Below are 27,715 nucleotides of genomic sequence, written 5' to 3' on the forward strand. Positions count from 1 at the left end.
ATTCCTACTCCAGTGACCACTTCACATTTTTTGCAGTGTAATTTATTCCTCGACTGGTTTAACACGGCGATTTGTGTTGTTTTCGATATTTAGACATCGATATCGAGGGGTCGTTTAACGGTCCAAAGATGAACCAGGTTGTTTTGCGCGCCTGCCTCGAGTGAAGTCCGCGTCCAACGTTGAGAACGATTTCGCTATTGCACGAGAGCGCGATATACGATAAATAGATAAAGAGATAAGACGCATGCATTCCTACAAACGTTGTTAACCACGTCGACCTTTTTTTTCTTTTCTTTTCTTTTTTTTTTGCCAATGGTTTTTCTTGCAGTGTCATTAATCCGACTACTGTTAAAGTACTGGAGGTACGGTATCTCTTGGAAATAAACGTGACCGGATAGCGATTCATCATGATCGTGGAGGACAAACAGTGAGTCGTAGCAACAATTGATATAAAATCAATAGCTTGCTTTCCTCTACATTCTACGCTATTCTAGATATATTCAGCCAAGCATGTGCTCGCGCTAGTGCACATTTCTACGATTCTTGTGTCTATTCGAATTTCTTTTTGTAGACGCGGATAATCTCAAAATTATTCGTACAAAATTATTGTTAAAAATTTAACAAGAATGTTCGAAATAATTAGAGAGTAAAGTATTAGAAAATAAAAGATTCCTCTTCAATTTTAGCAATTTCATATATACCTATTTTTGTTGAAATCTAATTGCAAGAAAATGGAAAATACATTGATTATCTGTAATGAGATTAGATTATGTCATTATACAACATCATAATATAAAAAAAAATTATTAGAAATTATTGAAAATTATTAAAAATTATTAAAAATTATTATAAGATTAAGGTCAGTATAATTCCTAATAACGATGACCAATGTTCATAAGGTTTATGCATTCGTGAAAATATTTAAATAATGTCGTTAAATAATTACCAAACACTTAAATAATTATTGTAATTGATTTGCTCGTAAATGTAGACGATAATTGGTCAAGTTACATTTTATGACTTGTTTTGCCTGAAATTTATGAAGTGTTTATTATTTAGAAAAGAAAATGTTAGATAGTCTTATACTATATATCTTATTATTTCACACATTTGTGTTGCATTCACTGTTGCATGAATAATTTTGAATGCATTACATATATATATGTAGACACGTTTTAGTGTAAGTAGTATAGAGCAAGCTTTTTTGAACGAAATTGTAACATGCACCAAAAAACATTTACTTTTTATTTTTCATTCTGGATAAATGTTTACTTTGCCAGCTTTTCTTAATCTTGACTATTTCACTGCACTTTTTTTGTTCGACTGGCTTCAATTTATCAGTGACTCGCGAAGTCAGCTGATAGAAACTGAAAAATTGTTGTGCTTCTTGGAATTTAAGAAAAGCATGAAAGGAATAAATATACCACATTCTCTGAACTTAACTCACTTGTTTGCTCGCTTTCGTTCTACTTTTCTTTGCAGTCAATTTCTGTACAACTCGGTCTTATCATTCACATGTTTCGATTCCATCTAATCGATGGATTAGCGTAAGTTATACTAAGAATAGTAATTTAGCCACGCGAGATAAAATTCAAAATTATTTAAATTGGTCAAGTTTGGTCTAAGTAAGTAGTTGAGTGTTTTCTTCCTGCAAACTTATCCAAATTCGTGTAAATATGTGTTAACAAATATCAATTGTTTCATTGTTTGAATTGTCGTAGAAATTAATTAATTAATTAACCGTTTGACGCTGTTGAAACAAGGCTCTAACTAATGATAACTAGTGAATCAGGATTCGCAGGTTTCGACTTTAATTTACGGTTCGTAGAATAATTACTTACCTTGAATTTTAAATAAGTTGCGCGAGCTATCGTTAACAAGACTAATGGCAATTACATTTACAAAGTAAGAAACATTTTCTTCCTCTCGAATAGAATAACAAAAATGTTAGACTTTATCGAGTTCCATTAATTCTTCGTTTCAATGATAAAGTGAAGCTTTCTAAGAAAAACAGTTTGAGTGAAGTGGCATGAATTAGTGGTAAAAGCCGCTAAAGTAAACGTTTACCACGTTAATTTTACAAATGCATGGTGAAAACGTAGAATATCTTACTTACTCTCTTATTTCTACTTGAGATGATTTAGAAATATGTCTACTTTAAATATTTTCTACTTTATTCTATCTGTGTATCTATTTTACTTTACAAGTTATTCGTACAAAAAGATGGCTACCACCACAATAAACTCTGTCTATACAAGTATGCACGTTCTCGAAGGCTTATGCGTCATTACTTACAATCTACCACATCAGAGCTTATCTCTTGTTTATCGCAAAGTTTACGAGTGAGTTGTGGTTCGTGTACGAAAGCCACGTGCACAACTGCATACGCGATAAACTGCAAACGATCATCTTACGTCGTGGAATGTATCCAAATTTTAATACAACGTTAAACAATGCACTGCATAAATTAACGTGATTTGTCAGTATTGAATTACGGTTCTAATACAATGCTATGTGTAACAAAAGGTTTGTACAGGCTTGTGTATGTAGCTGTGTACTGGGTTTGAAGCTCGCCCAAACCCATCTTATAAATAAGTGGCCGACAAGCAATGCTGATGCATCAGACTCTCACGGATGCACATTTTGTGGACAGAATTTATTGTACACAGTAGTAAGTTTCTTTTTTGTGAGTATGTGGGAAATGAAAAGAGAGAAATGGGTATTTGTATAAGAAAAAGTTGCTCAAATTATTGAGCTGCGCGACATATTTAAAAACGATGGAAGTTTCAGAAATAGTTTCTCGTCAAGTTTGTCTAAAACTTATGTCATGGAGATTGGTATTATAGTAGCATGTATCTCACAAACAGCAATATTGCGTAAGGTTTTATCCTTGATAGGAAAAAAATTGAACAAATTACGCGTTTACTAATGATAAATATCCATAAAATAGAATGAGATCCTTATGGTAGTCGTGCTATTCACGTTATGCTGTCTTGTGGACTTTTATCATTAGTACGCGCATGTTTAAATGATTGTAGACAAAATACTCATTGTATTGTGCACAAAATTTTCGAAAACCAGTCACGATTGGTTTAAGCTGAAATTTCTAAAGTAATCCAGTTTACAACTGGAAGGATTAACTTAAAAATTTTGTGGAAAACGTTTTACCATTTTAGTGTAAAACAATTATTTGAAATAAGGGTTGCTGGTTAGGTTATTGGAAGCGATCTTCCGTCATCCACCACCAGAGGGACCGCAACCATACAAAATGGATAACCTCGTTTCCACCTTCGTTTCTGTATAATAGAAATTCTGACTTGCATCCAACATTTCAATGTCTAACGTATGGGTCTGCTGGACAGCCTTAGTCGATGAGTCCTTAGCAAGCTCCTTGAATGAAATTTTCTTCCCTCTATTTTCCTTCTCTTTTTCTTCACACTGAAACCTTCACAGTCATGCCTTCTTACTCAGTAGCACGCGCTGTAGATCTAAAAGCAACCAATTAACATCTGACAAGATTTTTACTGTTTATTCTCGACTGCCAAGTTTCGCAGATAATTGTGTTCTCCTTCATTTTCGTCTTATTTCGGTTTCTCAAATTATTTCTTTCTTCTATGTCCATTTGTTAGCTACTTTTTTCTTATTATGGCTGTAATGTTCCATGCAAGGATGATCTGTGCAACTTTAGACATATGTAACTGACTTATATATTTGTAAATGCGCGCTGTAAATCTAAAAACAATCAATTAATATTTGACAAATTTTTTACTGTTCATTCTCGACTGCCAAGTTTTGCAGATGATCGTGTTCATCTTCATTTTATTCCTTCTTCTTCATTTTTATTCTTCTTTCATTTCTGCGTTTCTTATTTCATTTTTTTCAAGTTATTCCTTTCATTTACGTCTATTTGTTGGCCACTTTTTTTTCATTATGGCTGTAATGTTCCATGCAAGGATAATCTGCTCAACTTTAGACATGTGTAACTGACTTATATACTTGTAAATGCGCGAAGTAAATCTAAAAACAACCAATTAACATTTGACAAGATTTTTACTCTTTTTTTCTCGACTGCCAAGTTTTGCAAATAATTGTGTTCTCCTTCATTTTCGTCTTATTTTGGTTTCTCAAATTATTCTTTTCATCTACGTCCATTTGTTGGCCACTTTTTTTTATTATGGCTGTAATGTTCCATGCATGGATGATCTGTGCAGCTTTAGACATGTGTAACTGACTTATATGTTTGTAGACGTGCACAATTATTTATTCGAGCATGCATGTACGACATGAGCTTTAAAGATGAATCAAGACGGATTCACGCGGTTCTAGATCTAATCTAGAAAGAAGTACTACCGACGAATCATTCGCTGTGTCAACGATCACTGTTGTTAATACTGATAATCAATTGATAAAACGAAAGACATGTTATGTAATTAATAGAGATTGGTAGATTAGGTATATAGAACCGCATGAATTCACAGAAAATGAGATATGCGTCTTATTACATATAATATTATATAACATCTTATTAGAGTACAATATTCTGCTCGGTCTTCTTTGGCTCAAAATGATCAGTTCTGTTCCTTCCTTTTTATTTTAAACTTTTTTGCATGTCGAGTTTAATATACGAGTGCGAGGAATAAATATTTATTACGTTTACGAAGCTCGAGGAAGTATTTCAATTTTGTTTATACTTTTTTTCGATGCATCAGCTTGTATCATTTCAAATAATAATATTTAGAACCTTGAACGTCAAAAATGTTAACGTGAGCCTTTTTTTTTAAAAAGATTCTCAGTATTTTATCAGAAATGCAATTCCTTTAGGTGTACATGTAGGTAGAACATTATAGAAAATAAATGTTACGTTGATAACAATTCTCTTTAGCATTCTACTGACAAAGATAAGAACTACAGAAACATTAGTGTACCGTTACTGCATACATTACCTACTTTATTATCAATGGTAACTGTTCAAAAAAAAAAAAAGGCGCCATTTAGATGGTAATTGAATACGTTGTAAACATTTTGAGCACACTTTCGAACTCGTTGCATTTTCGAGATATTTGGAAAACGGATAGCAATCACTACTCTTGCTACGAATTAGTGGTTAAGTGGTACGTTCACAAGTGGTTTGTCCATACGAGTGATGTCGTCAATATTTGTTGTCTCGTCACTTCAGAGCTTATCTCGTACTTAAACGGAGAAGTTTAGGCGTGTCTAAGGCTGCGTGCACCATTGCGTATGCGAGGCTGTAGATATTTATTACATACTTGAAATGTAACCGGCTGGAACTTAAAATAGTGACTTAACTTTAATCCAATGTACACGAGTTACCAGTCGAAGTAACTTATTGGGTCAGTATTGAATTAGGATTGAGTTGTCTTTACTAATTTCATTTGCTTACACTACTGCGTTTGTATTTGTAGTAACAGACACTTTATCTAGCCTTGTATATGTAGTGGTTGCATTGGTATTTGTTGTAATACCTATGAGTAGATGTTAATAGAATTAATTGCTGTAGTAGCAACCTCTTTTTTTCGTGTAAATGTATCTGTAAGAGAAAGTTGTTCGAATTATCTGTTTTGCATCGTGTCGATTAATAATACGAGCATGTGCAATAAGCGGGACGCGAATAATTTGAGATCCTTAGAAAGATCAATTGTTACGGGCCCGTGGCCTATTCAAACGACTTTTTAAACGCATCAAGTTACTCGTGGAACGCTTATCGCGCACGCTGGACTTAAAGCTAACATTGATCCTACGCGTTGCAACGCGAACGCTACGATATTTAATCTCGAAGGAGACAACTGTTTATACAAGAAGTTCTACAAACGACAATTGCTATCCTCTACGCGTACAAAACGGTTTCCTCCGTTCGAATGAAATAAAAATCAGTAGTAACGAGTTTACATTTAGAACTTTGTTGTTTGAGAAAAATCGTTTCGAAGATCGCGTTAAATAAGCTCGCAGCACCTACTTCCGCCAATAAACCGCTATTATCCGCTACAGTTTCATCAGCTTCCCATATACTCGCACATTTCTTTATACTAACAGTTACATATTTCATTGACACGCTTATGCAATTGCACTTGATGTAACTCACAGAAGACACACAACCCTGACACTTGAGTGGCATTAATAACTGATACTGCAATCTCATCAGATTAAAATGTCCCGCGAACGTCGCATGAATTATAATAACTCGTAATTATGCGATCAATTATATTACAAACAACCACGGTGTTACATAAATTTCAAAACACACGTACGAACACGTACACACATACGTACAGAATCGCAATTCTCCAAGAAGAAGCACGGTTGGGTATCGCTCGAATCTTTAGTCGGACAAGAGCCGCGCGAAGATCCCAATCGTGTGCTGGCAACAGGCGCGGGATTTCTCGTTCACGTTCGTCGCTACTTTTTCAGGGAGATGGAAGGTTTCTGGATCACGAGCGCGATCAACGCGATCAAGGCGCTTTCGTACGTGTACGACCTGCTGACGTTCCCAGTGTTCCTCGTGCTGCAGCGGCCGTGGGAGAAGCGGAAGGCCTCGCGCAGGATCAAGGCGCGACCTATCGCGAAGGACGAGCAGACCGTCACCTACAGGAGCGTTGACCCCCCAGAGCCGATGCACATCATGCTCGAGCGTGAAAATATCGACACGCTCGAGAAGATGCTGTCCTGGGTCGCCACTGTGCACAGCGACAAGAAGTGCCTTGGTACGAGGGAGATACTCGCTGAGGAGGACGAACTTCAACCGAACGGCAGAATATTTAAAAAGGTACGACGATGCTAATTGCTTTCATCCTGGTGGAAATGGGTTTTATACAGTTGACTCCTCCTCGTATAACGCGGTACTCGTGGAACGCGGTTTCCATATAACGCGGAGCTGAAATTGCGACAGCCCTCCTATATATATATATATGAAATATATATATTAAAAGGCATGCCATCTCTTTTTACTCAAGGATAAGAGATTAATTTTTGTATTTGGTTTCTTAGAAATATATATATGAAAAGGTATGCCATCTCTTTTTACTCAAGGATAAGAGCTTAATTTTTGTATTTGGTTTTTTAGAAATATATATATGAAAAGACCCTAAAAGTAAATAAATATATATATGAAAATCTCTTCTCACTCGAGAATAAGAAATTAATTTTTGTATTTGGTTTCTTAGAAATATATATATATGAAAAGACATGCTCCAACTCTTCTCATTCGAGGATAAGAGATTAATTTTTGTATTTGATTTCTTAGAAATATATATATGAAAAGACATGCCATCTCTTTTTACTCAAGGATAAGAGATTAATTTTTGTATTTGGTTTCTTAGAAATATATATATGAAAAGGTATGCCATCTTTTTTTACTCAAGGATAAGAGTTTAATTTTTGTATTTGGTTTCTTAGAAATATATATATATGAAAAGACATGTCATCTCTTTTTACTCAAGGATAAGAGATTAATTTTTGTATTTGGTTTCTTAGAAATATATATCTGAAAAGAAATGCCATCTCTTCTCACTGGAGGACAAGAAATTAATTTTTGGATTTGGTTTCCAAGAAAAACCAATACATTCTTATACAGGGTGATCGATAGCTGCTGGTACAACAGAAAGGGGAGTGATTCTACATAAAAAAATAAGTCGAAAATATAGAATAATAATTATTCATTTGAGGCTTTGCTTTTGAGAAAATCGAGTTTGAAGTTTTGTTGATAAATACTTCCAATATCACGGAAATATTTTTCTAGCTATGAGAGATTTTTTAAACCAATATTACCAAGGTTGGATTGGTCATGGTGGAACTATAGCTTGGCCACCACGCTCTTCTGAGTTTAATCTTGCTTGACTTTTACTTATGGAGTTATATTAAATCAATTGTTTATTCTGAAGAAATTAAAAGTTGCGAGCAATTAAAAGAAAAGATTATTGTAGCCTTTTGTACATTAAAACAACTGAATATCTTAGAAAGTGTTTATAGAAATTTAATTAGAAGAGCAGAATTATGTTTTCTACAGGATAACCAATATTTTCAGCAATTTCTTTAAGAATAAAATTTGTTGCAAATTTTAAACTTTGATTCAAACATTCTATTTCATTATCTTTTTGTAATTTGCATGTCCCATCGAGACAATGATTTACAGTGAGGGTTTGAATCGACAATTCAAAATCGATTTTCTTGAAAACAAAGTCTCAAATGAAAAATTGTTATTTTATATTTGCGACTTATTTTTTCATGTAGAATCACTTTCCTTTCGGTTGTACCATCAGTTATCGATCACCCAGTATATATATAGATTGACGCAAAAGAAATGTCAGTTTTTAACTTTCACATTTAAACGATCATAATTTTTTTTCTAATAAATTGTATTAACCAAAATGAAAGCCATTAGAATCTGTAGAACGTTGCCAACGAGATACAAGTTTATTTATGCCGCTAGCGTAAAATTCCGGGGTTCTGAAGGCGACAAAACCGTTTAAGGCGGTTTTTGGCATCGTCTTAGTTTTTAAAGCATTTCTCGCGTGAGAAGTTGTCGAGATGTTTGAAAAAGTGATAGTCAGTGGACAAGAGGTCGAGTGAGTATGTTGGATGGTCCAGAGTTCCATAGTCCAACTTCTGCAACTTTGTCGCGTCATCATTGCAACATGTGCTCGAGCGTTGTCCTTGCTCTTAATTGCTTTTTGTCCAGCATTGATAAAGTGATCAAAATATAGCTATAATTAAGATCAATCATATAATATTTGTGATCAAAATAAAGAGCAGATTCTAAACTTTAAAATGACGTATATATTGACAATATTTATTTGAAAATTTATTAAAATTTTAAAGACAAAGTTGAACCATATAAAAACCGACATTCCTTTTACATCAACTTAATAGGACTATAAAAAAAATTAAACTATAGTTTTAAGAGGTTCAAATCGCCCCTATTGATACAAAATTCGATAGAGTAGTAGAATAGAGCCTCTTGGAACTTTATTCGAGAAGTGTTTATTGCAATCTTGATAAATACTTACACATTTATTGAATTTTGTTAACACGTGTCGTGTTGGATTCGTTAGAAACAAATCGACAGGATTAAAACTAAGAATTTTTAATGAGGTATGGCACAAAAGTTTGTGCCACTTGAATATGCCATATTGATCTATGCTTGGCATTCTCAAGTCTTCTTATATCTTTGATAATGTCTGAAATTATTTAACGTGCGAAATGAGTAAAACTGACATTCAGAGCAGAGAATAATCATCCACTAATCACCTTAATATTGCTAAGGATATTCTGCTAAGTAATTTCAAAAAAGGTTTTAACTGTCTCTCATTGTTCAATAAAAGGTTATTATCAAAAAATATTTATAAATTATAGCTGGTATTTTAAGTATCGAAGAAAAGGGATTTAAGTAATAGATCATTAATGAACAGAAGACTAAAATATGAGAAATAGAAATATTTCGTTATTTCAAGTGAAACATTTATTTAAAATTTCGATCTATCGATAAAAAAGGGATGCCATTTTCTATGTCTTCGTTTCGAAATAATAAATTGAAATGACATTTAATATAATTTACATTTAAGAAATTGACACTTGATATAATATAATTTCACAAAATTTTTTAATTAAGTTAGGTTCAGTTATGTTCGAATATTCAAACAGTTCAAAATTCGAATATTCGATCTTCAAATTCCGTATCGAATCTGAGTGCTCGAATTGTTTTGAACATATTTCAAAGTGTTCTGTCCTTTCAGAGGATAAAATGATTAAAATGAGGAAATGTTTAAGATGGAAAAAGTCGATTTGAACGTCTTCAAATTTTCAATAGATAAAAAATTTCAAATCAAAATTCAATAGATAGAAAGAAATGTTTTAAAATGGAAAAAAGCAATTTGAACGTCTTCAAAGTCTTCAATAAATAACATTGCTGCAGCTATGTTCATAATGTACAAGTATGCAAATTGAATACTCTTCTGCGTTTAACAGCCAACGTAATATATGACATACTCTAGTAAAAAGAGGTTGACTTACGAAACATACGTCGCAACAATGCACGACTGTAACAAGTGTTATGAAATAGGTAAGACTGCATTTATGAGACATCTCATGCTCAATCGGGCTAAAAGTTTGCAAACAATTTCGTTTTACATAAACACAACGATTGCAAGGCAATTTTTCGACCAGTGAAACGATAACGCCAAACGTTTGTAAAAAATAATTACCATTTGCCATTTTGGTAAGTTTCAAATACTTTTATGCTTCGATTTCGCTAAAATTCTGAACTAGATTTATCTCATGTAAAACCAATGTTTGCAGCAAAGGTTTTTGGCAGGTCAAAAGTTAAGATCCAAGATTATTTAAAAAAACATTTTATTACTGTAATGTCGCTTTCTGTGTAATCAATACAGTGTAAAATAAAACACAATAGTAGTTAAAATAGAATCGATTAAGGCATACTTAAAAATATCCTAGATATAAATTTAATAATAATATTAGTAAATTAATAATTTAATATTAATAATTTAATAATAAAATATTGTATTTTATAGATTAAGTTTTGTGTGGATCATTTTTAACCAACTTTCGCAAGGCGATCACCAACCATTGTTGTTAGAATCGTTCTTACCTCGAACAATTGCCTTAAACTAAAAGGTAAAACGTTATTCGTCAAATTTTAGCCTTTAAATTTCGAATTGTCAAAGACAACATTCTTCTTATACAAAGTGAAACTAATTTAAAACAGCCAAACAGTGAAACTATTATAGAAAATTGAGATTGTTTTTATTATAAAGAGCATACTTTCATTTGTAAAAAAAAATTAGTGGAAGAAATTATAGTCGATAAATTAGTACAGACTGAAGTTCACTTCCATTTGCTTCATATTTATGTATATTATACATATATGCACGTTTAACAGCATGTAAATTAGGGATTTTTATTCTTTTACATTATAATTACGGCACAAATTGCATAAACATTGTATCGCAAAGTAAATACCTCGATTTTTTGTTTGCCATAAAAAAAGAAAGAAAAAAAAGGTGAATATTTAATGCAAATATACTATTACATATTAATAGTTAACGCTTTTAAATACTGTGTAGTTAGCAGTGATAACGTAAGAGATAAAAAGAATTTGTATTATGTCAAATAGTTTTTCTATCTCTGTTTCCATTACGGATAAGAAGAAAAACATTATTTCAATTTTCTCAGAGATTGCAAGAACAATGTTTAAGTATCAGTTTAATGCTTTTGTCGATGCGTCGACGATATGAAATGTTTTTGTTTAAATACTTCTCTCTAGTATACCGTATTGCACTGTATAAGAATGTATTGCTGTTTTTAATTGGTTTTCCAATAAAGTGGCGTTGATTTAATCCCTGATTCAGTTTCTAGCGTTTTTTAGTTCGAAATAACTTGCAAATCTTTTTACTATTTTTCTTAAACAAGTATTTTATGCAACTGACTTAATAAATCAAATAACTTTAAAAAATAATAAAAAGCTTGTACAAATTAATATATTAAGTTGGTTAAAAAAGTCATTTTCTTTTTATATTATAACAATTAAGAGAAAATATTTTTTAAAGTAGATTCGCTTCGTTTTATACGATCACAGACAAATTAAACTGTTTCATGTGTAAATAAGAACATGTAACAAAAAAATGATCTATACAATCAGAACAACACAGTGGTTTTTATGATCACTGTGATAGATCCTAACTCTAACATCTCGTACACCATTTCTAATTATGAAAATGTCAATAAATTGTTAAAACAGATTTTCAACACAATGCAAGTAACAGAAGATGTAATACAAATAGCAAACGACCAATGTTGCAAACAACATCAGAAATTGCATCAGACCCAATAGACACAAACTACGTTTCATTTAGAAAACTACAAAAGCCCATAATTACTAAATCTAAGAATACACCAATCTTAAAAAAAAGGAGACTAAAACAGTCTCAATTACAGTCTTCAAGTCCTACACTTGTAAAGAGATATTCTTGAACCAGTTGAAAACACAATTGATGACTTCAAAGAGAATCACACCCTCGACTATAAACAGCAGGAAGTACGTTTCATTTAGAACACTAAAAAAGCCCATAATTACTAAATTTAAGAATACATCAATCTTAAAAAAAAAGAAGAGTAAAACAGTCTCAATTACAGTCTTCAAGTCCTACACCCATAAATAGATATTCTCGAACCAGTTGAAAACACCAATTGAAGACTCTAAAGAGACTCACACTCTTATATAATTGTAAACAGCAAGAAGTAAGTTGAATTGAAGAGAAAAAACTTGAGAAGTTGTCTTGAAAATAGTTTCGATGCTAAATACCCAGTTGAAATTACTGAAGATTGTGTAGGGGATACACCTGACTCAATTGAAATGCTAAACAGAGTATATCCATCACTAAAGAAGCGCAGTATTAAAAATAAAATCACTGAATTGCACGAGAAGCTGAAAAATACAGACACGCAATTCTCAGGCAATTTAGTCATCGAAACTTGAATCTGATACCAGTTAACCCATTTGCTGCCAAGCCCAGATTGTATGAAGCTATTTCGATTGCCATTTATATTTGGAGTGGTATTGTTCACCAATGTTTTGTCATTTCTTGGTAAAAGTACATATATCACCATACATAATCATTTGCATGCATAAAATCAAAGACGAGCATACTCGTCCTTGGCAATGGGAAAGCAACAGAACTCGACATCCTTTTTCGTATTTGCGTACGTAAATCGCGCAGATTAATGAAATAATAAAAATGCAGTTTTTTACATTTCTATATTTATGTTTGTGGGCACAAAATATTTTTTAATTCAAAAACCAGTGTATTATAATATATTGAAAGTAGGACGAGTATACTCGTCTTGGCAACGCCTAACACCCTGCCAAAGACGAGTATACTCGCCCTTGGCAGTGAATGGTTTAAAATATCTGTCTGGATTAAAGAGACCGCTGCTCCATCTTCTTTCTGAGTCTCAAATTACATTTCAGGTGGAGGATCGTTTTGCGATGAATCGTTCACATCAGAATCATTTTCTATTTCGCTAAAATAGTTTCACTTTGTAGAAGAACAATATTGTATTTGACAATTCGAAATTTAACGGCTAAAATTTGACGAATAACGTTTTTCCATTTTAGCGTAAGGCAATTGTTCGAGGTAAGAACGATTCCAACAACAATGGTTGGTGATCGCCTTGCGAAACTTGGTTAAAAATGATCTACACGAAACTTAATCTATAAAATATAATAATATTTAGGATATTTTCAAGTATACTATTTTACATTTTTACATTTTAACTATCATGTTTTCGCAGACGTTTATTAGCTCTCTCGATCAGAATCTAAAGTTCTTCTTCAGTTCTAAGATATTCTAAGATAACTCTTGGAGTTATTCAAGAAAGAAGACGTTCTCGAGTCTACTTTTTAGCCAAAGTCGATAAAGCACAACAAAGTTAGTATACAGCTACATATTGTTTTATACGTAAGTTCAAAAATGATAGCAAAAATTATTTTTTTAGACCCTCGCAATATCAGCCATAAATTCTTACATATTGCACAACAAGAATTGTAAGAAAAATAGCACAAAAAAATTGACGGATTTGCAATTTGTACATCGCTTGGTGAATAAATTAGTCAGAGACTTTTGTGACGCTGATTTCAAGAATCCATCAACTTCTGGAACCGCAGACTAGCTGAACGGTCTTTTGCATATCATTCGACAAGATTTAACTCCGGTTACAGTCATAACGAGTGGTGAATATTAAATCAACTGCATAGCGTCTATAGTAATCGGACACGTTCTCGTGCGATCATGCGACGAGATTATCTCGAGAATCACGGTAACGCCGTCAAATGTTAGAAAAAATTACTAATTTACATTTTCCGTCAACAATATTGTTACTTTATTTATAGCAAACTCCATAATTCATGGTTTTACTTGATACGATGGAAATACACTTGCGATCAATCAACATCCAACAACAAGGAAACGATTAAACGTTCCGCCATGAGTCGTATTTGAATGAATGTATATTGCTTTTCATTGAAAACCAAGTACAAAAATTAATTTCTTATCCTTAAGTGAGAAGAGATGACATGTCTTTTCATGTATATATTTCTAAGAAACCAAATACAAATATTAATCTCTTGTCCTCGAGTGAGAAGAGATGGCATGACTTTTCATATATATATTTCTAAGAAACAAAATACAAAAATTAATTTCTTATTCTTGAGTGAGAAGAGATGGCATGCCTTTTCATTTATATATTTTTAAGAAACCAAATACAAAAATTAATTTCTTATTCTCGAGTGAGAAGAGACCTTCGTATATATATTTATTTACTTTTAGAGAGTTTTTTCATATATATATTTTCAAGAAACTATGGCATGCCTTTTAATATATATATTTCTAAGAAACCAAATACAAAAATTGAACTCTTATCCTCGAATGAGAAGAGATGACATGTCTTTTCATATATATATTTTTAAGAAACCAAATACAAAATTTAATCTCTTATCCTTGAGTAAAAAGAGATGGCATGCCTTTTAATATATATATTTCTAAGAAACCAAATACAAAAATTAATCTTTTGTCCTCAAGTGAGAAGAGATGGCGTTTCTTTTCATATATATATTTCTAAGATCTTTGTTTGTATAAAAAGCGATAGAGCCTTATAAGCATAATTAGTAACCAATGCTTTAAGTAAATCTATTCTATATGTTTCAAATTAGTTCAATTCTCCAGAGAGAAGTGCAAGACAAAAAGTTCAATGCGTGCAAGTAGAAAGTACAGTAAAAAGTAAAATTGTACTATTATTCGTTATTTGTAAAACCCATTTCTAACAATGTGATCCAATAATTATTGAATCTTGGCAGAAAATTGAACGCTGACTTTGGGTCACTTCCAGTGCATGAAAGTAAAGAGTACAGTAGAAAATAACATTCATTATTTATAAAACCCATTTCTAACAGTGTACTAATAATTATGTTGAATAGTGACACAAAATTGAACGTTGACTTTGGGTCACTTCCAGTGCATAGAAGTAAAGAGTACAGTAGAAAGTAACATTCATTATTTATAAAACCCATTTCTAACAGTGTACTAATAATTATGTTGAATGGTAGCAGAGAATTAAACGCTGATTCCGTCTGTTGCAGTATAAAATGGGAGAGTACAAATGGAAATCGTACACGGACGTCGATCGACTCACGACTTCGTTTAGTCGTGGCCTCAGAGAGTATGGTCTTACAGCGCGCAAGAATATAGTGATCTTCGCAGAGACAAGGGCGGAGTGGATGATCGCGGCCTATGGCTGTTTCAAGCAGAACCTAATTATCGTCACCATTTACGCGACCCTGGGCGACGAAGCTATCGCTCACGGCATCAACGAAACGGAAGTTGACACTGTGATCACCAGCCACGCGTTGTTGCCAAAGTTCAAACGGCTTTTGGACACGGTGCAGAATGTTAAAACGATCATTTACATGGAAGATCAGCTGCAGCCCACCGACACCACAGGCTACAAGGTGTGTATCTCGCTAATACAGCAACATCTACACTTTATTTGTTCTAGCACTCGTTGCAGATACGTAGACGTATGCTGAATGTATGTTAATTATTTTTTTACGAGTACTTAGCAAGTGCTTTTTAATCGTTGATAAAAATACAATAGTACGCTACGTTAAAGAAATATTAATCAAACGAACGGCGCTTTATTCATGTTCCATTGTATTTCACTCGTAACACGTGCTTTGCAAAGCTTTCTTCGTCAAGTCGCACAGCAGAGATAAGGATAAGGGTTGAACTCAAGGTTGTTGTAACAACTTCGCGTGAAAATGACCTGATTTAAACAAAGGAGGATTGGATTTTCTATAATTATTTAGTATACGAAAGTTGGACTTGAGTTTGTTCAGTTTTATATAGCTTGCTTAAGAACGTGATTCTGACCAACTTTTAGTTGCCTCTACCATATTGAATTTTGTTTATACTTGTTACGTGTGGTATATGTGTCAGCATTGCGTGATCGAGATCAGAGTCTACTTTTTTTTATAAACGCATTATGACAACTTGCAAATCATTTGTACAATAGACGATAACAATTTTTTTTCGATTGCGTAAGTCTTGCAAGTATTGTCGCTGCAGTTAAATATTACATCAATCTTATTGCTTGTAGTTTTACATATCATGGCAGCAAAAAATTGGAAAGGGAAATTAATTCGATCTCAATACGGATGATCAATATTTTCATTCTCCTGGAATAAGATTTTGGTTGATGTAGATCATGTAATTCATAATTATACAATTAATAGAATTTATTATAATACAATTTGCTGTAGCAATTGCTTGATGACTCAAAGAGTGAGGGACAATTAGATTCTTCAAATGATTGATGTATATGTTAATAATATTATATATGTACAGTATATGATTGACGTATATGTTAATATACAATTAATAGTATTTATTATAATACAATTTTCTGTAGCAATTGTTTGGTGACTCAAAGAGTGAGGGACAATTAGAATTCAATTTCAAATGATCGATGCATTTGTGTTTTCTTGTTGATGTTCGCATAGAGATGAATTTGAGTTGCTAAAGGGCGAATTTAATTCGCCAATACTGTATACTTAAGGTTACGGATTAACGTGTTAGCTGTAAATATTATGCTGAAATAACGAAATGCTTTAGATTAGAAAACATGTGCATTGCGATCTACTGCAGTGCAATTTGTGTATCTCTATTGCGTCAAACAATAACGTTCGATTTTATCTATCGCATTTACAGTGATAACAGTTGGCGTGCGTTTAGAGTAGTTACTTTCATAAAACTATCGTTTCAGCATTAAAGTTTTAATTAACTATTGTAAACTATAACTTCGTGACTAAAACTAACACTTCAACAATCTTTCATTGCTTTGTCTTCTATTTTAGAAAGACGTTAAACAATAACGTTCGATTTTATCTATCGCATTTACAGTGATAGCAGTTGGCGTACGTTTAGAGTAGTTATTTTCATAAAACTATCGTTTCAGCATTAAAGTTTTAATTAACTATTGTAAACTATAACTTCGTGACTAAAACTAACACTTCAACAATCTTTCATTGCTTTGTCTTCTATTTTAGGAAGACGTTAAACAATAACGTTCGATTTTACCTATCACATTTACAGTGATAGCAGTTGGCGTACGTTTAGAGTAGTTACTTTCATGAAACTATCGTTTCAATATTAAAGTTTTAATTAATTATTGAAAACTATAACTTCGTGATTAAAACTAACACTTCAACAATCTTTCATTGCTTCGTCCTCTATTTTAGGAAGGCGTTAAGTTCATCCCGTTCTCCGATCTGATCAAGAAGGGCAACACATCCACCGCGCCCATGGAACATCCGAAAGGCGACGACACTGCGATCATAATGTACACGTCTGGCTCGACGGGAGTGCCAAAAGGTGTGCTGTTGTCCCATTATAACATAGTGACAGCGTTGAAGGCGTACTGCGACACCGTCGAGATCAGATCTGACGACGTTTTCCTTGGGTTTCTGCCCTTGGCCCACGTCTACGAACTCCTCGCAGAGAGCGTCTGCCTTTTGACCGGCGTGCCAATCGGTTACAGTTCACCTCTCACCATGATCGACTCGAGTAGCAAGATTCAGAGGGGATCCAAAGGAGACGCATCCGTTCTGCATCCGACTTGTCTAACCGCTGTGCCAGTAAGTAACGACGATGCACGCTCGACTCTTTGCACTTCTTTGTCGAGGGTGATTCAACAAAGTAAATGGAAAAAAGGAACAAAGTTTGAGAGCTGTATTGGAGTGTGATTCAACAAAGTAAATGGAAGAAAGGAACAAAGTTTGAGAGCTGTATTTAACACGTTGACGCAAATGACGTCTACAGCCGTCTGATCCTTGGCGATATGCAGGCAAATAACGGCTATAGCCGTCGTGAATATTTTAATCAATAAAAAAAAGAACTGCGTTAGTACGAAGTTAATTAATTATATTATATTAACATACACTTGTTAATTATTGAGTAACACATCTAGAAAAAAAGTGATAGCATGCCATATCTGGCATGCTATCGCATATTAGTTGTTTTTTTGAGCAAATGACGATTATAAAAAAAGTTTTTTGGGAAAAACTGAGGTCAAATGTGATAATTTCCATCTGGATAAAAGATTTCATCTGACAGTCATAAACAATTGAAAAAAATATATTTCTGAGAGCGATCGTAAAGTCAAAAATGTGCGTCAACGTGTTAATGTAATTAGTGAAGAAAATTGTTTACCAGTAACAGTAGAAAATCTGTTATTTAAAGCAAGTTTTAAATGAAACAGGGTTGTTGGTGACAAAATTGAAAAATAATTCAGAATGCAGAATGCAAAGAGTTAAACCAGCATTTGCGTTGTCTCGCATTTACGATTCATTTACAATGGTATCGTTCTTGTATGTATTGGAATTAAATTGACGTGGTTAATTATTCGATGTCCATTAATTGACGTACACTTGTCTCTCTTAGTTTATAAATATTAATTAGTTATGTGATGGAGATACAATACACGTCTACTCCTCAAGTTTTTATTCTGAACAGAATATCTACAAATTTATAAAGTTTATCATTATAGAAAACGAAATCGAGTTGTATCGATCTTTATTAAATTCTGATTAATTAAATTGCAGGATAATTGAATTTTTAATAATTTATTTTATAGTCTATTTAATGGGGACGAGTAAGGAACATTTGATTTATGTTTACTGCCTCATTTCGTTGGTTCAATTATAAATATCCTGTCCATGTTAAAATGCGAGAGTTAAAATCGTAACGATCTATTAAGAAAATATAAAAAGATAAAATTTTTTATAAATATCTTAAAAAACGAAGCGATTTTAACAGTTAGACGTACAAGAAAACATTGTTCAAATTCCAGTTTCCACTCTATTGTATAATATTCTGTATAATACTCTATATTGTATAATACTTGTATATACTCTCTGATAGTACTATTGTATAATAGTGAAGAAATATCGAGCAACGATCCAATGCATTCTTAAGAAACGAAGCGAGTTTAACAGTTAGACGTATAAAAAAACATTGTTCAAATTCCAGTTTCCACTCTATTTATAATATTCTGTATAATACTCTATATTGTATAATACTTGTATATACTCTCTGATAGTACTATTGTATAGTAACGAAGAAATATCAAGCAACATTCCAATGCATTAGAACGTTACTCGACTCTAAATGCTTCAAATTCCATCCATGTAATAATTTAATTCCTCCTTTGCCCCTTGCAGCTGATTTTGGACCGTATCTCGAAAGGTATCAACGAGAAGGTGAAAAGATCAGGTGCCTTCAAGCACGCGATCTTCAATCTCGCCTACAACTACAAACTGAAGTGGTACAAGCGCGGTTACGACACGCCTTTCCTGAACAAGTACATTTTTGGAGCCGCCAGACAAGTCCTTGGTGGAAGAGTTCGAATCATACTTTGCGGAGGAGCACCTCTCACCCCAGAGACGCATACCCAAGTGAAGATATGCCTCTGCGTTACTGTGATCCAAGGATATGGTCTGACAGAGACAACCTCTTGCGCTACTGTTATGGATAGTACGTTCTGTTCCTCTCTTTTTCTTGCTGCGACACTTCTATTTCATCTACCACGATTTCATTAATCTGATTGACTCCCTTTCCTTTAGAAAACGACAGGAGTACAGGAAGAGTAGGGGCGCCAACGACCGTTTGCGACATACGTTTGGAAAATTGGGAGGAAGCTGGTTACAGGGTCACGGATACTCCGTATCCCAGAGGAGAAATTGTAATTGGCAGTGATGTGGTCTCAGCTGGTTACTACAAATTGCCAGACAAAACGAAAGAAGACTTCTTCGAGGAGGATGGTAAACGATGGTTCAGGACTGGCGATATTGGGGAGTTCCATGCTGATGGTTGTATTAAAATTATAGGTAATGATTTAAGTCTGATATTTAGAAGGTGAATTGAAAAATAAGCTTATCTTCTGCTAACTTTCATTCTGTATTGAATATGCAGTTATCTCTATGTAATTATGTTGACGTAACATTGCTTGGTTACGCAAAAATGTATACTAAATTATTACTATGCAACGTTATGTACAGAAATTGCTTCAAGTTCGATAAGTATGCTATCAATCGAGTTTTATAATTAGAAACTTGTGGCCAGAGTGCTGTCATAAGGAATTAGCATTAATATTTATACATTCCGTACATATTGCGGGTCATCAGTCAACGACTGTGATGCAAAACATCTGAGAACAGTCGTGAGATTAATGTCTTAATTTACTAGAGTCGCTGAAAGAAAAATATAGAAGTGTCGTATTAAAAATAACTGGTTACGAAAAATCAGACGATAATTTATCATTGGCAATAAAACTTAAACTTAACTTTTTTTATAAGATGGATCCAATTTATCTATTATCGATTGATCGTTGTCCATTTTTCTTCTTAATAGATATTGCAACAATCTATTTTATTGCATCAATACTTATTTTTACAGATCGCAAGAAGGATTTAGTTAAGTTACAACTTGGCGAATACGTTTCGTTGGGTAAAGTCGAGTCTGAACTGAAAACCTGCCCAGTCGTGGAGAACATTTGCGTTTATGGTGACGCGCATAAGGCTTACACGGTAGCATTGGTAGTCCCAAATCAATATTATTTGGAAGAGATCGCAAAGAATGCGGGTATCGCAGGGAAGAGCTTAGAGGAGCTTTGCAACAATAAACAAATTGAGAGATTAGTATTGCAGGAGCTCGTTGAACAAGCCGCGAAATGTAAGCATTTTCTTCAAATCGAACTTTTTAATGGCAGATTTCAAATTCATTCACAGTTCGTTATCGTAGTTATCACTGTTGAGTCTTTTTTTTTAATGCGAGCTGCTGTTTATTGAAAGTATTATCCCAACAATTACGTTTTGCGAACATCGCAGTTCACGATGTATCGCTCGTTTATGGTAACTGTAGCATTAAATGATTAAGAATTCAATGCCATGTTGATAGCGACGTGTATCTTGCGGTGACTCGATATTACTAAAGGTTGTTATGAAACCATTTTGCATAGTAAGCAATTAATATTCATTAATTGTCATTATAATGAATTTTAATTGCTTCCTACTAATCACATGTTTAGATTCATTGCTTAGTATTCATGGTAATGATGATTAGCAATGAACCAGAACGGAAGCAAGTTTTTTGATTTTCAAGCATGAATTTAAATACAAACGGACTTATCAATGCTAATGAGTCATCGTGAGATAAACCATTGTGTATTAATGTATTATTCACTCTTCAATGAAACTACTTGCAAAGATTGTGAAAGCAATTGGTTAAACTTAATTTTGGAATACCACATTTTAATAAATTTGTTTTATATTGTCTGATAGTACTTTATGAAGATAAAAATTAAATATAATCTGTTATTAAAGTAATGTCGATTTCATAACATTTTTAATGAAAGCGATATGCATTTAAATACATAATCAAATTTGCAATTCAAATAGGTATTACGTTATTGTATGAAGTATGGAGTGTGCCAAGAGAATATCAAACTTTAAGAACCAGTAACTTTTTAATGAATATATTAATAGATTCCAAACTGTTATATTTGTGTTTCTATTTAGATGGTACTATCGAGAAATATAGATTAGAATTTAAGAAAGTGGTGTCTTGAAATGTTGCTCAACAAAACATTTGTTCCAAAAGAGCAGAGTGTAAAAAAATGGTGTCCTGAAATGCAGTTTAACTAAACTGTTAACTGTTATATTTTTTGACCCTATTTAGAGAGTGCTATCGAAAAATATAGATTAGGGTTTAAGAAAATGGTGTTCTGAAAGGTAATTCAACAAAACACTTGTTCCAAAAGGGCAGAGTGTAAGAAAGTGGTGTTCAGAAATGCAATTCAACAAAACACTTGTTCCAAAAGGGCAGAGTGTAAGAAAGTGGTGTTCTGAAATGCAGTTTAATTAATTGTTAACTGTTATATTTTTGTCCCTATTTAGAGAGTTCTATCGAGAAATATAGATTAGAATATAGATTAGAATTTAAAAAAGTGGTGTCCTGAAAAGCAGTTTAACTAAACACTTGTTTCAAAATGTTCAAAGTGTATACCTAAAAGACTCAGCAGTTATAACTTCCTGTACATTCCACAGTATACGCAGTTATTATCGCATTTATCGAACAGTCTATTTCTGTTTAAAATTTAGCCAATCTTCAAAAGTTCGAGATACCTGGTGCCGTGAAATTGGTGGCGGAGCAATGGTCACCGGATATGGGATTAGTGACAGCCGCGTTCAAGCTGAAGAGGAAAGCGGTGCAAGAACGTTACCAGCAGGAGATCAACAGAATGTACGCTTCGTGATGAGAAGAGATTCGTAACAAGTGCAATAGGTGAAAAAAATCATGTCGGTATTGAAATATCTCGCGTGGCTCCGACGAGGCAAGATCCGAAAGATTAAGAAACTTACTTCAGATTTCCGAACGCGTATTTTTCTCTGTTCCCCTTAAACGGAAAGGAGGATGTCGGCCTTTTAGTACTAAAAAGAAAAACGAAGGACCTGTGTCCATTTAAACGACACTGTGTCTGGTGTATGTAAAATTATTAATATATGCATAAGAATTTCTTGCTCGCTCGGTGATATCTCGTTGGTCAATTCAAACTTTGCTTCGAAACGAGTATTCCAGATTCGCGAGGCGTTATAGTATTGTATAATCGAACATTTATATAACCGACAGAGGAGTCTTGTGTAACATAATCGTCGTTGTATGCGGGAACGATTACGTACAGGTCAAGGTATGAGTGAACGCGATCGAAACGCAGGTGATTTTCTACACGCGACTGTAGAAAATCGTCGATCATCATCTCCTTCGCGGTCAGTTTCGTTTTTTAAACAAAACTCACTTCTCGCAACGACTACTCGAACTTGGCGAACGACCAAATCGCCAGCTGGTCGAGCAGCGTTTATCTCGTAGGTTCGCAAACTCGTACGGTGTACTTATTTCAAGTATTATTCGAAGTCGTCGAGTTTCATTTGTCGTTCTGAAAATGAACGTGGTTCCACGTTGAAGGGTCGCTTCGCTTTGTCAATGAAGATCGTGCGTGTACATACAGAGAAATCGAGCGACAGTTCGTCCGCTTTTACTTATCGTTAAAAGCCGCATGACATTTTAGATTTACATTTTAATTGTATCCTCCTCGTTGCAAATCGATCGTCCCTCTAGTTCAGAGTCCTATAATAATCCCTCGTAGAGTTGTAGCGCACAGAAATCGTTCTCTCGTCCCATAGTGTACAGTATTCGTGGATACTTTCTTCGCGTGTTCCTTTTTTTAAATTATCATCACACGGCGAGACATCACAAGAACAATTTATTTTTCTCGTAACGGAGTAAATGCTTTTACGTGTGCGTGCGTATGTGTATGGCGGTTCGCGTATGTGTGTTCGTTGTTACGAATGCTTGCATGCATAAATGTTCTTCACGAACTAAGAGATTAGTGTGTAACGTATGTGAGCTCACGAAAAGGAAGGAAGGAAACAGAAAAGAGGAAACAATATTCACTCATAAATGGGAAACTGTTCTGTTCATTTTTGCAGTCTTCCTGGTCGTTGTAATTCGCAGATTCTTCTCAAGTTTCCTCAGCGAGTAGCGAGTTTCTTTGGCGCCTGAATTTCGTAGACGTGCCTGCGACAGATGAATGAAATTCTTGATCAGTTACGTCGTTTAGTTCGCACGATATTCCAGCTGCAACGTATACGGTAGTCTTCCTAATTACATTTGGCGTTGCACATCAGATTAGCCTGCAACAAGCAACGATACAGTGTCGTCTACGAAGGACACGCGTATATATTAATTTAACGAACGAATTGCTGTCTTCGATGCGAGTTCTCACGTTTTTCCTTCTTTTTTTCTGCCGTTAAAATTCTCTCGCGCGAGAAAACGACGCGTTGGACAGGAACTTTGTGTATCGCACCGTGTTGGTTGTGCATTCGAAACGCTTAGCATCTAAGTATTCGATACGCGAGCGAACGTGAGGCTGTTCGATTTTTTTAATTGTATTTCGCGACTGTATATGATGGGATTAGGCGAGAATTGCGGGTGGATGGGAAGAAGAATGCCAGAGACAGTCGATCAGGCGACTCGTTTCTCCTGTTTTCTCCCAGTCCCGCGAAGAGTTCCTGTTGTAAAATTCGAACACATACGTTACGAGTCGCTACGTGCCCAACGTTGTTTTCTACAGACCATTAAAAGCTGTATTAACAATATTATTAGATAGGAGATTATAAATTGTCGTTTGGATATAATCATATCATCGATATATATATATCTATTATTACGATCAACACCACCTACTTAGAGTTATCATCTCGCAATTATGGCATGCAGAAATAAATGTACAGATCTATAAGTACACTTATTTAGTATTATCGTGATTACTATTAAATTTCTTCTCTTCTTTCTAATTTCGCGATCAGACGCATTCAACGAGCGACATGTATATTTGTATACACACATACACGTGTGCAGGGTGCAACACCACATGTGGGGACCCACTTCGATGATTGTACCGTCTGAAACAGTGGAAAATGTCTTTACATACGTCTGCTCTATCTGTCTTGGTTTATTAGATATTATGAATTTTGTAAACAGACCAAATTTCTTCTCTCTTTTTCTCAGTAACTACGTTAATTTCTTAAATGCGAATTTACACAAAATATTAGACAAAGGTTTAGATGATATTAAACTTCATCCGTGGCACATGTGTATAAAGAAGTTCCATCGTATTATAGTTGCGTAGCTATAAATACCTGCTGAAAATCAATAATCTCCAAATGAATGGATCGAATACGAAAGTTGGATTTTTATTAGTGGGAACAATTAAAAATCTATCGCAGACGCAAGACCAATTGAAAATGTTGAAATGTTAAGAGTCAGAGTCGAGAATAAGCTTGCTAGAAATTATTCTGAGAAAGTTAGAAACCTTTTAGAGTTTAAGAAGATTTACATAATGATTGAGACTCTGATACTGATCAATAATGATTGAGATAATGACTCTTTTTCTGTGAAGAATAATTCCTTTTCTCATCGTTTTCAGCTGCATAATTAGTTATACGTATAATCAGCTTCTGAAGTGGGCATCACACGTTCCGTTCTGCGTGCTGCACCTTGTATATATACATGTACATATATTTCGCAGTGTTTTCATTTTTTATATTTCATAGCGTCGACAAGATACTCTAGCTCAGACGAATGTTAGGAAAGTTGGAAGAATAAAAGTATGAAAATTCTCACTGTTTGTACACTGTGTTCCCTTGGATCCGTTTATTTCCATCTTAAAATGGTGGTTTTAAATATATAAAAAGAAAAAAGTATACTATACTTGATCGCTATTCATTATTGTACATATATATTTCAATATTTTTCGAACTTATTAATATGCTAATTTTTTTCTTTTAAGTTAGCAATTTTATTTTCAATTTCCTGCGTTTTAATTAAGGGACGTAACTGATAGAAATGAGCAGCAGTACGTATCAGAACTAATTTATAAAATACTTAAATGAACGCTGCTGGTTTTCAATCTTGGCGCCAATTATTATAATTAGTCCTCAAATAAATTAATTAGTAATCAAAACCTCAGTTGCCAAAACCTCAGTTGTCAAAACCTCAGTTGTCAAAATCTCAGTTGTCAAAACCGCAATTGTCAAAGTCTCAGTTGCCAAAATTTCAGTTGTCAAAGTCTCAGTTGTCAAAATTTCAGTTGTCAAAATTTCAGTTGCCAAAATTTCAGTTGTCAAAGTCTCAGTTGTCAAAATTTCAGTTGTCAAAATTTCAGTTGTCAAAGTCTCAGTTGTCAAAGTCTCAGTTGCCAAAACCTCAGTTGTCAAAGTCTCAGTAGTCAAAAACTCATGATAACTTTTTTTAACGCAATTTGCTGCATTTATTTACCCCTAAAACAAAAAATGTCACAGTAAAAGCACTGTGAGAGAGAGAGAGAGAGAGAAAGATATATAAGAAAGCTATAAGAAAGAGTGAGATAGATGATGATGGCTCTATTTTGGAACCCGTGGCGCCATCTCTGTGAAAAGTGCTCAAACTGGTCGCACACAATTATCGACAGCGAAGTGAACTACTCAAGAACTACTAGCGCCATCTCTGTGGAAAGTTCTGAAACTAATGCTCGACTAGTTTCAGCGTTTCTCCAAGAGATGGCGCCAGTAGTTCTTGAGTTGTGGAGTTATCGACTTCAGCATTTCAGCAAACTTATTTACTACCATCCACTTCCACTCCTTGGAAGGTACATTTTCGATAGGAAATTGTTTCAAAATTAATACTTATCTATAAAACAGAGACTCTCGTTCGCTACATTTTTCAAATTTATTATTTACTTATTTCTGCGCCATCAAAGACAACGCATCATAATTTTTTCTTTATAAAATCTAGATTTATATTTCTAAGCTTCTACTTCAGTTTATCTAATTTGTTAAAGACCTGTTATTTGTTAAATAAAAATTGTTACATGAAAGCAAGCAACGTGAAAGTTAATCAGAAGAAATTATAGTAGCAAGGACCGCTACAACTGAAGAACTACTAGCGCCATCTCTGTGGAAAGCACTGAAACTAATCGAGCATTAGTTTTAGTGTTTCTCCAAGAGATGGCGACAGTAGTTCTTGAGTAGTTCACTTCGCTGTCGATAATTGTGTGCGATCAGTTTGAGCAGTTTTCACAGAGATGGCGCCATGGGTTCTACAATAGGGTCCTCATCATCTGTCTCTCTCTCTCTCTCTCTCTCTCTCTTTTTCATAGCATCTTTCTCTCTCTTACCACTAAAACGGGACATATACTAGAAATTTAAATAAAAGTACTGAAATATACAAGAAATTACAATAAAACTGCTGAAATACAATAAATTACGATAAAACTAAGGAAAACTAAAAAAAAAACTAAAGGAAATGTAAATTGCAATAAAACTAATGAAACATACAAGAAATTTAAATAAAAGTACTGAAATATACAAGAAATTACAATAAAACTGCTGAAATACAATAAATTACGGTTAAAACTAAGGAAAACTACAAAAAAACTGAAGGAAATGTAAATTGCAATAAAACTAGTGAAATATACAAGAAATTACAATAAAAGTGCTGAAATACAATAAATTACAGTAAAACTGCTGAAATACAATAAATTACGATAAAACTAAGGAAAACTACAAAAAAACTGAAGGAAATGTAAATTGCAATAAAACTAGTGAAATATACAAGAAATTGCAATAAAAGTGATGAGATACAATAAATTACAATAAAACTGCTGAAATACAATAAATTACGGTTAAAACTAAGGAAAACTACAAAAAAACTGAAGGAAATGTAAATTGCAATAAAACTAGTGAAACATACAAGAGATTACAATAAAACTGCTGAAATACAATAAATTACAATAAAACTAAGGAAAACTACAAAAAAAAACTAAAGGAAATGTAAATTGCAATAAAACTAGTGAAATATACAAGAGATTACAATAAAAGTGCTAAAATACAATAAATTACGATAAAACTAAGGAAAACTACAAAAAAACTAAAGGAAATGTAAATTGCAATAAAACTAGTGAAATATACAAGAGATTACAATAAAAGTGCTAAAATACAATAAATTACGATAAAACTAAGGAAAACTACAAAAAAACTAAA

The 27,715-nt window shown here is 33.6% G+C and overlaps 1 protein-coding gene across 1 annotated transcript; it reads left to right on the forward strand.

Annotated features, from left to right (window-relative positions):
- Positions 1-328: 328 nt before the first annotated feature.
- Acsl (Acyl-CoA synthetase long-chain) lies at positions 329-22,484 on the forward strand. The gene is made up of 8 exons (XM_076907337.1): positions 329-427; positions 6,427-6,781; positions 15,164-15,532; positions 17,321-17,716; positions 19,301-19,613; positions 19,703-19,966; positions 20,535-20,810; positions 22,238-22,484. The coding sequence occupies exons 1-8, from the start codon at positions 408-410 to the stop codon at positions 22,390-22,392; spliced, it is 2,148 nt and encodes a 715-aa protein (XP_076763452.1). The 5' UTR covers positions 329-407; the 3' UTR covers positions 22,393-22,484.
- The last annotated feature ends 5,231 nt before the right edge of the window (positions 22,485-27,715 follow it).

Source organism: Xylocopa sonorina, chromosome 15, assembly GCF_050948175.1.
Source record: "Xylocopa sonorina isolate GNS202 chromosome 15, iyXylSono1_principal, whole genome shotgun sequence".
Classification (NCBI taxonomy): domain Eukaryota; kingdom Metazoa; phylum Arthropoda; class Insecta; order Hymenoptera; family Apidae; genus Xylocopa; species Xylocopa sonorina.

Bases quoted from the DNA above. Each gene is read 5' to 3' on its own strand.
- Acsl (XM_076907337.1), top strand. From the start codon at position 408: ATGATCGTGGAGGACAAACA. The intron at 15,533-17,320 runs GTGTGTATCTCG...CCTCTATTTTAG, and splicing joins CCGACACCACAGGCTACAAG to GAAGGCGTTAAGTTCATCCC. The intron at 19,614-19,702 runs GTACGTTCTGTT...CCTTTCCTTTAG, and splicing joins TTGCGCTACTGTTATGGATA to AAAACGACAGGAGTACAGGA.